General features: G+C 33.1%; 2 protein-coding genes across 2 annotated transcripts in view; both read left to right on the top strand.

Annotated features, from left to right (window-relative positions):
* Positions 1–329: 329 nt before the first annotated feature.
* LOC106711627 (innexin inx7) lies at positions 330–5,138 on the top strand. The gene is made up of 8 exons (XM_014503988.2): positions 330–433; positions 1,244–1,527; positions 2,070–2,247; positions 3,139–3,286; positions 3,418–3,607; positions 3,759–3,909; positions 4,071–4,260; positions 4,620–5,138. Exons 2-8 carry the CDS (start codon positions 1,288–1,290, stop codon positions 4,774–4,776), a joined length of 1,254 nt encoding a protein of 417 aa, XP_014359474.2. The 5' UTR covers positions 330–433; positions 1,244–1,287; the 3' UTR covers positions 4,777–5,138.
* Positions 5,139–9,574: 4,436 nt separating this feature from the next.
* The window catches only part of LOC106711626 (innexin inx1), a 33,213-nt gene continuing 30,317 nt past the window's right edge, over positions 9,575–12,470 (top strand). Inside the window, exon 1 of the mRNA XM_014503987.2 lies at positions 9,575–9,811. The gene's annotated coding sequence lies outside the window, so the exon portion shown is untranslated. The remainder of the gene's footprint in view (positions 9,812–12,470) is intronic.

Consider the following 12,470-nt stretch of genomic DNA (forward strand, 5'->3'; position numbering starts at 1 on the left):
ATTCTTTTCCGTTCTTACGGTAAAGTTTACTACTAATTTGATCAAGAATGACGCCAACCGATGAGCAAGTAGTTTCTATAGGGATTGTGGAAAACTTGGTTTACATTCTTTTGGATTACACCCCCTTGCCCCTCCCCCTCCCTGTCTACGCTCATGGCTTCTAACTAAGCTAACATATATAGACCTTTTCACACAGATTCCGAAGTACCTAAACTGAACATAACTCAAGTCTGTTTTTGGTGTTCTACTTGTTTTAATTCGTCTAAGAAAATGCCGAAGAAATTCAATGTAAAATGAGTTATCGGCGACAGGTATCTTATCACTATCGCGACTGATAGTCGCTGACATATTCAGTTATAGAGGCAGCAGCGTCGCGCGCGTGTGTTTTATATAATTTTTTTAATTAACCGAATTTGATAACAGTTTAACATATGTAAGTGATAATGCATGAATTCATTTAGTGCAAGTACTTTATCTATTTGAAAAATTTACTATTAATTCTGTAGGATCATTGAAAAATTGTTTCATGTTGTCTATTTCGGTATTCTGAGTAATTCTTTGTTAATATTTTTCATGACTGAAACCTAAAATAACTCATCGAGTTTACTGAATGAGTGTTGAATTTCCTTTTCTGGTTGCGCTCAAAGTATCACTAATTAGATGTGTCTATAATATATTGGAATATTTCTATTGATATATTTAAGAAAATGACATATACTTCAATTTAGTTACTAAATCAGTTTTCAATACGTACTGTTTTGTTAAAGCTGAAAGTTGGTCGTTTTGAGGTGTTTTTTGAGGTTCATTTTGAATCACCATATCGTCATCGGTTGTAAAAACCAATAGAATACACTGTTTTAAAGATCTATGTTTGATGCTGGTTTTATTTATTCGACTGTTATTTATATACTGCAATCTGATCCGTTCCACTGCAGTTATGTTATGTTATCCTAGTCAGTGACTGTTACCGGTTCGCAGTATTTTTTTATTTATCTCCTATTATACTTAATTCATTATTAGATTTACAGACCCATTAACTAATTTCAAAAATGTGTCACAAAATGATCGAAAAGATTAGAATCCGTCATGTAAAGTTTTACACTGCTTATCCTGCATCTTTACTCCATAAGTATTTGAACTTGTGTTCTTGGCCCTTGGTGTTGATTTAATATCAGAAATATACACTTAGTGTTTTCATTACACTAATATGAGTGCGTTGTTTAATCTATTTAATTATTTTCAGACATCTTCTATTAAATTTTAAAACAGAATTATTAATAATCGAGGATGTTGGCGGCGACGCTTACAACGTTGACGCCGCGGATGCGGTTCAACTTCTCCAAGCCTAACATAGAGAATATAGTATTCAAGATGCACTATAAGGCGACGGTGACCCTTCTTCTAGCTTTCGTGATCCTCGTCTGCGCGAGGGAGTACTTCGGAGAGCATATCAAGTGTATATCAGATCAGGGTGTGCCAGATCATGTTATTCAGACGTACTGCTTCTTTATGGCTACGTTTACTATCGTAAGTTTTGTTATAATGTACCAATAAATATCACTTAAGAGTAATTAAGTGCTAAACTTAATCGCTTAATAGATATTTGGTAGAAATCTAAATAGAAAAACCAAGGGTCTGTCTAAATAACTTTTGTAGAAGACATATTTAATTTGAAATTTTTCAGTCAATTGTTACACGATAAAGTACAGACTGCTTACATAATAGTACAAAATAATATAGCAATGGCAATCCAAAGTTCACTTTTTTGACGATTTATTACGGCTGACATTTGACGAGATGACATAAATATAATGGGGATAAATAGATCAAAGTCGCTTATCGTAAACTTCAAATATCTACAGATCAACACGCTGATAAAGTCTAATGTTTCTATTTGACGTGTGGCGAAATTAGATTATGTTTTGTCAGCTCATAAGTGACTATGACTTGGCCTTAGTTAGCCATACTGTCACAGTGAGGGTTGGTTGATTAAATACATATCTTTGAATCCCTTCGCTGATATGCAGGTTACGATGTTTTTGATGTTGATAAGATTACACGGTCACCAGGTCCGACATTACAACGAGAGCCTGCTGCAGCACGGCTTCCTGCCCCATCCTGGGGTAGGGCCACTCATGGAAACGGACAAGACGCTGCACCATACATACTACCAATGGGTGCCGTTCGTGCTGTTCATACAATCAATATGCTTCTACATGCCGCATTATATTTGGAAGAAGAAAGAAGGTAAAAAAGATAGAAAATACGGATTATTTTACGTGATGATAAGTAAAAATGCACGCTAAGATCATAAACAACACTTACAAAAAATGTCAGGGAGTAAAACCTTAACGTATCCTTGATTAAAAAAAAAATTCAGTATAATTGATAACCTCCTTCTTTTTGAAGTCGGCTAATAAGAGCTCAATGGAAAGTTGGGATGCTATAGATGAAAAGGTCTGAAGACGATCAATGTTAAGGCATATTTAGACATAATCCGGAATCGTACGAACAACGGCAGTCGCTTTAAAGCGAGACAAACGTATGGGAATACACGACAGCGCTATATCGCTGACGTCATCGTCGGACAGCTGGAATTGTACGATTCCGGCTTATGTATAAATGAACCTTTAGTTTACAATTGAACATTTTCAAAATAGTTATAAAATAAGCAGTAGGTAAAACTAGCTAAAATATTGTCTATACTCCGCTAGTATTCAAAAATATATTAGAAATAAAACAAGGTTTAGAATTTACAAGATAAATAATTTAATTATAATAATATCAAAAGAAGTATTCAATAACATCGCACTTAAATAACTCGAGTGGCTGATAGCGAGTGAGGTGATATGCCACTTGCAGCTACTACACACAAAGGTGACCAGTGATTGCCCTAATATTATCAAAAGATTTGCAGGAAAACGTATAAATTATTTCGATTTTTACCATAAAGAATTTTTAATATGACTATCTTTCAATCCTAAAGATGGAGTAAAGTCCAAACCGAAAATCAAACTTTCGTGATCTTATCCGAATATAACTTGTGGACTATTTTTTGCATTTTTAATCCAACGTATACATATAGATTTGGCAATAAATAAAAAGGAAAAAGAAGCTAACCTTCTAATTCCGTTGTAGGTGGTCGTGTAAAGGCGCTGGTGGACGGGCTGCAGTACGCAGGACTGGCGCTGCACGCCGAGGATATGAAGGTGGGAGGCACCACCGTGCCCTCGCGCACAACCATCGATAATCAGATCAACCTAATCAGAAAAGATATCATAATGAGGTAGATGGACAAATCCTAAATAAGATTTTTTTAAGCAGACTAGCAAAAGATACTAAGACTAGATAAAAGCACAAAGACGTTATTTTGAATAAAAATAATAAAAATACGAGTACATATAATTAATTACACAGGTTACGCGTGACACGAACGTGGTCGACGTGGCTGGTGACGATGGAGGTAGTAAACCTGGTGCATCTGATGGTGCAGATCTGGCTCATCGACGTTTTCCTCAACGGTCAGTTCATCAGTCTCGGATCTAACGTCCTCTCTTACGGCGACTGGGAACAAATTACAGATCCTTTAGAGACGATATTCCCAAAGGTAAAAAACTACGCTACTTCTATACCTTTCTTACCTTTTTTCTCTGTATATCTCTATCAGCCATCGTATCTGAATTCTCACGTACACATACTACAAAATACGATAGTACAGACATAGATTGATTTTGATTTTATGTCTGTGACGATGACAGGTGACAAAGTGCCTGTTCCACAAGTATGGTCCGAGTGGCTCAATCCAGCAGCACGACGCGCTCTGCGTCATGGCGCTCAACATCATCCACGAAAAGATATATACGATCCTTTGGTTCTGGTTCCTCTTTCTGTTCATCGCCTCCTTACTGGGTAAGTTGGATTGTATTTCAAAGGTTCTTCTTGTATAGTTTTAAAGATATCACATCGTTCTTCATTTTTAAACCTCAAGCAAAAGTTTGATCATATAAATTATGATTAATTGGAATAATTCATCCCACGTGATAAATTTCCAACATGTATTCTATTTGCAGCTGTGATCTGGCGCGTGATATCGTTCTTCATGTACCGTCGCTCGCTGAAGTTCAACCAGCTGGTGTTCAGGCAGGTGTCCCCGGGCAAGTTTGATCCGCACAACGTGCTGCACGTCGTCAATGGTTGCCAGTTCGGTGACTGGCTCTTCCTTTACTACCTCGCTAAGAACATGAAGACCTCTGTATTCCAGTAAGTATTGAACACTTCTTTTAATCTTTTCTTCGTTAAGTTTCTATTCAAATCTTTTTGAATTGTGTACTATGTCCTATGATTTTGTGGAATAAAGAGGATCGTTGCTATGAATGTCTTTACACGTTATTAGTTATTTATTGCAATATAATAAAGAATGAACTTACTTATTAGGTTCATCAAATCTTTCCTCAATGAAGAGTTTTATCATCATCACAAGAAAATTTCAAACTAAATTCTTTGTTCCTTTTATTATTCTTTTGAAGTATATTTGCAATAAGCAAAGGTTTGAAGCTAGTTCAGTGCATTTTTTCTGCCAGTGGTCGTTTCATTTAGTTTTTTTTTTAATCCTGTTACAGACAACTTTACGCCCGCGTGGCTGAAGAGTTAGAGAAACGAGAGCTGCCAATGGACCAGGATGGTTATGAGGAAAAGGGTGCTGAACCCATACTCCTTGGAAAAGTCGATTACGCTGATGAGACTATGCCGCTGAAGCCTGAGAAGAAAGCTTCATAGTGAGGAGAAGTAGGTAGAGATTTTGGACTGTGATTTATCTAGTATTAAGTTGTGCTCAAATTAAATGAGATTTAATACGTCACTACACTTAGATGTGTGAAGATGCATTGTATGCATAAAAATATTTAATTATAATGACTTCACCAGTTTGAAAATATATTAATTGTATTGTAACTTGACTTTTTTTAATGTTACAACGTTTTTCGATTGTTAATTTAATGGAAGAATTTGAGATTGGTGATAAATAAGGATTGTGACCTTATCTATGGTCGTTTATCAAAGTATTAATTCTGCCATATTGATATGGTAATGATGTAAGTGTTTAGAGTCGAATTTAATAATTGAAGCGATCCAAAAGGAAGCTGAAAATATTTGAAATGAGTATTTATTTAAAACTATGATAGGTTAGTTTTGCGAAAAAAATATTGCAAAATTACGAATTATTGTAAACTTGTGTAATTTACAGCAGCAACATACCTCTACTTGTTGTGTGTTAGTGGAGATTAATGTTGCCAGTTTGTGAATTTTGTATTATTTTTTTTTTACGAATTTAGTTTGTAATTTTAGAAACGAATTATATTTACGATTTTTTACAATGGTTTTGTTTTATTAACATTCTCCTATTGTATTGTTCTTATTTTAAGTGACAGTTTATTATATCTTATTGGTTTGAATCCACACCACCGCTACAAACCGCTACCATCAGCGCCATAATAGCGAAAATAAAATTGGCACAAAATACTACGTCCTATAGCCACATGTCACAAAAGTTTTTTTTTTATCAACAAAGCAATGACATCAATGTAATTAAAGCCACTGTGATATATTTATGAGCACACTGTTAATTTTGCGTCTGATGTAATGAAAATTGTGTCACTAACATCTCTGCCTTGGTGCCAATACAAATAAGTAGATTTCAACATTATAATTAGCATATTTTGTGTTAATGGCGTCTTATTTGCTTTTATATTCTCTTTAAAATATTTTAATGACTAGTCGTAAAGAGTTAATATACTTTAACGCACTGGCAGAATTAGCAGCTCATTGCTATTTCTTAAAAAAAACAAATTTAGGCATAAATCTCATCTTTTTTTATTTGATAAATAACGTCATCAATCGTATGAATCTAAATTATTTTTTCATCTGATTAAAAAAGAAAAATAGTATGCATTCATGAAGTGTCTTTCTTTGAATTTCAATTAATATATGCCAAAAAATTGGCAAAAAACCAGTTATGTCTACATTTTAATATTTAATTATCTTAATATAACTGTTGTTTATAATTGGTTTATAATCTTACAAATTCATATCATAGCTAAATGGAAATAAGTTAATTTATTACATATTGAAGGCATATTACGCTTTTTTTCTTATTATCGGAACGAAATTGTAGCATTCTCTCTTTCAAATGATACATGATAGTTTGAGTGTGAAGCATTCAAACGGACAGACAGATTCTTCGATGGTAGATATCATAACGCAAAATTAGTATTGGTTTGTTCACTCTAATAGTTATCTCTAAAAAGACACTCCAATTTTTTTCAAAGGATATACATACAAAATGTTATCCTACTTTAAGTTAACATTTAACATTTAAACATGATAAGGTGAGGGAGTTGTATTTAACCTGCGATTAAGTAAGAGCCTTGGTTTAGAGCTAGAAGCTTCGATTTATGTTATATAGCTTTCTTCCCGTAAGAAGCGCAGCGGTGCGGTGTCGGAGTGATGACCTGTTAATGATGCTTCGGGACGCACGTACACGGAAGTTCAAATAATTAAATAAATAATTTTAATGTTTTATAATTTTTTTATTGTGTTTTTATATTAATGTATTAAATTTCTTTTATTAACGTTCGTAATCTAGACGAGTATATAGAGATAGATTTATGTTTTAAACGATTTTGAAAAACTTATCGATTCTTCTATATCCAAAGTTGTCTAGTTTTTTTAACATAACATGTTATTCGATTCAAAGTTAACTAATAATGGAACACACGTAGGTCAATTAACAGGCACCACAAAACAAAAGCGCACCATTCGGTTCAATGTAATAATTATTGTAGTGAAAATTGTAGTGTCTGTACGTAATATCGAAAAATAAATCATATTTCACGAACATTATGTATTTGTGTTACTTATGACGAAAATATAGTTTTAAAAATTGTTGTCTGACTCTTTTGTGGCAGGCGGCTGAATCTCCGGAACGGCTTTGACGTAAACGTGAACGTATTTGACGGAACTTTAATGGTAGGTAGAAAAGAAGCTTATTTTTGTTTGTTCTGCGCTGACGAAGTCGCAGGCGATAGCTAGTTTTCAATAAATGTGGAGCGTCCCGCAGCATTCGCGGAATACCTGGAATTTCGGTCGCACAGGTAGCGGGCAGCGGGTAGCGGGCAGAGGGCAGCAGACACCGACTGGTTTGGAGCCGCGCCCTCCCAGCACCCACACACGAGCCTGTCAAACTGCGTCCATGACCCTAGCGCTTCTCAAACTGTACATCATGCCACTCATGTTAAAATCACACCTCAAGGCTGGAGACTACGGTCATTTAGGCCGAACATTGATGTACGATTCATGTTGCGATTTTTCTTACTTCTGGTTTCCATTGCAATACAGCTGTACAAAAATATACTGTCAACTAATTTATTTTCTGGGTTAGGTCAGTAACTGTTATATTCTGGGTAAGGGGATAGATCTTATATATCTGGGTGAGTGGGACTGATATTATCTCGCGGACGCGGCCCGTTGCTCATTTAGTGACAATAGATAGGTACTTCAATTTATAACACTTTGAAAATCAGTGTCCTAGACATCATTGTAAATCTCCATGAGTTGCAACATGGTCCATATTTCTTTTACTGATTTTAAAATTCTTATCATACCAATTAAAACCTTATCAAGTCTTACCTAAGGATTACATTTGAATGACGGCTTGAGAAAGAATAAGCAAGTGAAAAGGTTCTTATGCCAGCAAAGCATTCGAATAGTTTTGTATTCCATTATCATAGCGTTTTACTGTTTGTTCTATAGACCAGGGATGACGAACCTTTACGTATTAAAGTGCCATTTATATAAATTAACTAGCCGTCGCACGCCACTATCTCTACGTGGAATTAAAAAAAAAAATAATAAGTAGCCTATGCGTTCTTCCAGACTATGTTCTATCTACATTTGTGCCAAATTTCAATAAGATTCGTTGAGCTGTTCTGGAGATACCTTCAAAATATTGGCATTTATAATATTAGTAAGATCTTTAATGAGGTCATACAGGTCTTCAAATAATTACGAATTAGCGTAGGAATCACACACATTTGCTCCTCATTTAATACCTATTTCACACTTCTTAGTGCATACTAAATTTTATGATCTGTGACGTCCCCAAAACGCGATACAATTGTCGTGTGCTAAAGGTTCGCCATCCCTGCTATAAAGCATGGCGCTTCGTGCGTTTACTAATACAAAAACTATCGCCGTTTTATAAAAGGCGCGCAACTTTAAAACTTTAAACTAAGTAAGTGTTGACCTTTTTTTTACATTTATTTATTTAGCTTATTCATGATTTCATGAAGCATATGAATGCTGCTGCTGATGCTGACCATCAGATTGTAAATATTGACAATTTATAATGAAACTAGCTGCAATCTAAAAAGAAAATATAATTGCTTTATTCTTTATGTGACAAAAATAACGTGGCTGAAAAATTTTATTTAGTGTATATTTAATAGGACTTTTAAAAAGTAAATGACCATTTATTAACCTGGCAAGTTTATAAAAAAGTCAATAAAACAAATAGCAAGAAAATTAAATAAAAGGATAATGCAATCCAATACCAACTGATGCAACACAGCTCTTGTTAATGCAATGGGTTTATAACACAAATAACTTCCTATATTGCTTAAGCAACAATCTTTTCCTAGAAATCGCAGCATAAGCAAAACTTCTGCTTTATTCAAATAAGCAAAAATATCGTTTCCTTGTTTATATAAAAAAAAAATTAAGTATCACGTTTAATATTAGAAATCAAGTTAATGAAAATGAGGTCATATTGCATCATTGTTAACTTTTTTCTGTCTCTACATTATCAGTGTTCGCCTCATTATAAAGATTCAACATTATAATCATACTCAAGAAATAACATCTCATGGTCGTACTCGTATTGCTTTATTAAATTAAACAAAATCTATTTCGTATAGTTTCTTTTAATTACTTGTTTTATAACGTGTCCGACATTAGTAAAATATTATTAGTATACGTGTTTAAATCACACGTGTAATTCTATGTGCAGGTACAAATTGAACTAATCTGCTAGCCGGTTCACTGATCTGTGTCACACATGTGAACCGTGTGATAATCTGCAGATTTTCAATTTAGTTGAGTTACACATGTCTATTACTTATAACTAGCAGTCCGCAGTCTAGATTCCTAGATTAATCGGAAATTCCAAAAATTAAGATGTCACATACAATCTACTAAATTCTGTAACTTTAAAAAATACCCCCGCTGTCATTTAATCCATTTTGATTATTTCGGCTAACTACTTTTAACGTGATTTTGTCGAATTTTACGAAATTCAAAACAATAATTTACTTTTGGTAAAATGGAACGTTGAATGTCAAGCACAGGCTGGCAACATTTAAATAAAAAATGGCGGCGATGCGCTGTTTATTAGGCGTCCAAGTTGACATGTATCACTTGTTTCTTTTACCCTCGCACTGAACGCATATAGTTGTCTTGCTCTTAAATACGGCCGCCAAACGCACCGACGTAGGGTTGGCTGAGTGAAACAAAATAAAATTTTAGACAGCCGCACGGATCAGCCGTGTGTCGCAGAGGAGATTCTGGAATTAATGGATTTTTATTATTTTTATGAATGTTACGAAAACAAATGTGTACGTTTTTAAGTGAAAAATGTTATGAACTTAAAAATACAGTTTTTGTATTAAAGACTTAAAAATTACTAACAAGGTAGTATGATAGTGTCAAAACAAAACATAACAAGTGAAGAAAATCCAAAAGTTGTGTAAACTGCAGAGTGGTAAGTAATATTCGAATTACAACAATTATAATTTTCTTTTATAACTTAAAAAACAACCATAATGCGTAGAAAACATGCAATTGATTAATTTCCGTTTCTACACTACACTGAACTATTAGAAATAAATTTAGCTATCAAAAAGGTGGGTGTTGTGTAATTTAACTTCACATTGACTAATGTCGTCAAATAAATATTAATATTTGCGCACTAATTGCAAAAATATTGTCACCTTATTTAATATTTTTTTCTTATAAAGCATTAAATACTTCAAAGTTAATTTGCCAGTTATTTTTATATTATTTACGTATGTTATCATTTTTAAAAATTACTAGAATTATTATGTACATGTCCTACATACATAGTTTATTTTATTATACTTGTTTTGATCCAGTACAAGTACTAATCATACTAAATTTAAAGTATATTTTATGCACTTTAACTGCTTTATATTTTGTAGATTCCTTATTTTTTTGGCAAACAATGGTTTACAATAAGACATTAAAAAGTCTGGTTTCTACTTTCTAGTTTGACATAGATAATACTTTCTGGGACATTCCAAATTATAGCCAGCATTTCTTTTCTGAAGCAAGATTTTTTTTAAATGAAATTAGTGCTTCTTAACATATTAATAAGTAGGAAGTTAAAGCTAATAGTTGCAGCATTTAATATAATATTTCTTTATTGATTTAAAGTAAATTTGTTAAATAAATATTTTACCCATTTTTCTTACACATTCTGTGTTGTTAACAGTAAGATGATGTTCAATTCATATACTCAAGAAATTTGAAAGATAAGAAAATATCTAATGTTAATACTGAGCAAACATTCAAACTGAGAATCAACAAGCAAACTGTAGGCCTTCTCATTAAATTAAAATTATCAATTAATATATGTAATAAACGATATACAATATATATATGTAATGAACTATTACTGAGGAGTAACATTAATTTTAATATCTATTTGTCTTACCAGAACATGGAGTATTTTATTATCTTTTATTACAAGACTAGAATAAAATTTAGTATTCTCATGAGACTATTCCACTAAGTTTGTAGACATAAAACTTTTTAAATATTGAGATAAACCATACATTTAAGTATGTAGGTACTTGAGGTAAAAATATTCCAAGCTTTTTTTTGTAGTTTCTATGTAACTGAGTACCAAATAGTATTTATTTGTACTGATATTCTTAATTTGAAATACGAGAATATTTTAAATTTCGAATTAGGAACATATGTTTTTTCATGTTAGATTCTTAGTGGCCAGCCAGTATCTGCCGGTATAATGACCGTGGAAAGGCCAAATGCGCCACAACGGACCGTATAATTTGGTCCATCCTGCAGCACACTTTAATCACCGATAATGCCGGACCGGGGAGGGCGGCTGTGATTTATAACTAAACCATTTTCTACCTTATAACGAACTGTTTAATTTTACGTAGTTTCGTTTTGTAACAAACTCGAACAAACGAATGTATTGAGTGAACTTCGAATCTGAATTATGTAACCCGACCCGAAATATAAATTCTAAATACCGTAGTAATCTCGATAACCGATAACTTTACACACCGTTATTAAAAGTGTATCCAGAGAGTTGGATAACTCATCAGTGTTGTATAAATATTCACTTTTATAATAAAATTATTTATAATATAACGAGGTAGTAATTTCCTGTGTAATCGTTCACATATATTGCATTTTTTTTAAGTATAGTCATAATACGAATGCTACTCTCGTCGTCTACTTGTGTCATTGACGTGGGAGTCAATTATCCCTTCCATCACAATGATTCTTGGCTCGTAACACATAATATACACGTGAACCGCCATTGATGACTACACAAAAACATGAGACCTACATGAATGTTACGCTAGACAGAACATCCGTTGAGTATTTGACATAATTGGCGGGAAAAGACATCTTTATTTTATAAGTTGTCGACAGTGAATGACGTTTTTAAATCAATGTTGCCATATCGTAGTACCAACATACAATGAATTTGATATCATCGAAAATATTAAATTATTAAACTCATAAACGTATTTTAGTAGTATAACTTATTTAGAATCATAGATCTTGTTTAATGGTTGTTATACCGAGTTTTGTAATTGATCCCTAAGGGGATTAAGTTTCCCGCCTTTTTTTTCGGCCATAGATTTGTTTACGTTAATACGCTACGAGAAATATTGTGGAAGTACTTATTAATTCTAAGTTTTTTTTTAATTCAGAACTTGACAAAATTGCAAGACAACAATTTTAACTACTGTTAATTGTAGTAATTGAGGAATAAAAAATATTGCACTACTAATAATTTGTTTACCATAATTTTTGATGGCGATTTGATCTTGCAATATCAGGCGTAATCGTACTAATATTATAAATACGAATATTTAGATGGATGGATGAATGTTTGTTTGAAGGTATCTCCGGAACGAGTCAACAGATCTTGATATAATTTGGCATAGATGTAGAATATAGTCTGGAAGAACAAGAAAACTACTAATCAAGTTTTTTTTTAGCTCTTTAATCAGGAAAAATTACATTTCATCGTATTGTAATTCACCTTATTTCATTTACCTTTTTTGGTAGACAGAAAAGGACGTTTCCTCACATTTATCCTTCTATAAGCGAAGTGGATATTGTAAGATAATTTTATT

Source organism: Papilio machaon, chromosome 3 (genome assembly GCF_912999745.1).
Source record: "Papilio machaon chromosome 3, ilPapMach1.1, whole genome shotgun sequence".
Taxonomy (NCBI): domain Eukaryota; kingdom Metazoa; phylum Arthropoda; class Insecta; order Lepidoptera; family Papilionidae; genus Papilio; species Papilio machaon.

What these genes read in the sequence shown, in the direction of transcription:
- LOC106711627 (XM_014503988.2), top strand. Translation starts at nt 1,288, where the DNA reads ATGTTGGCGGCGACGCTTACAACGTTGACGCCGCGGATGCGGTTCAAC. An exon ending in AGAAAAGATATCATAATGAG is followed by an intron (nt 3,287 to 3,417) that starts GTAGATGGACAA and finishes TTAATTACACAG; the next exon opens with GTTACGCGTGACACGAACGT. An exon ending in ATGAAGACCTCTGTATTCCA is followed by an intron (nt 4,261 to 4,619) that starts GTAAGTATTGAA and finishes ATCCTGTTACAG; the next exon opens with ACAACTTTACGCCCGCGTGG.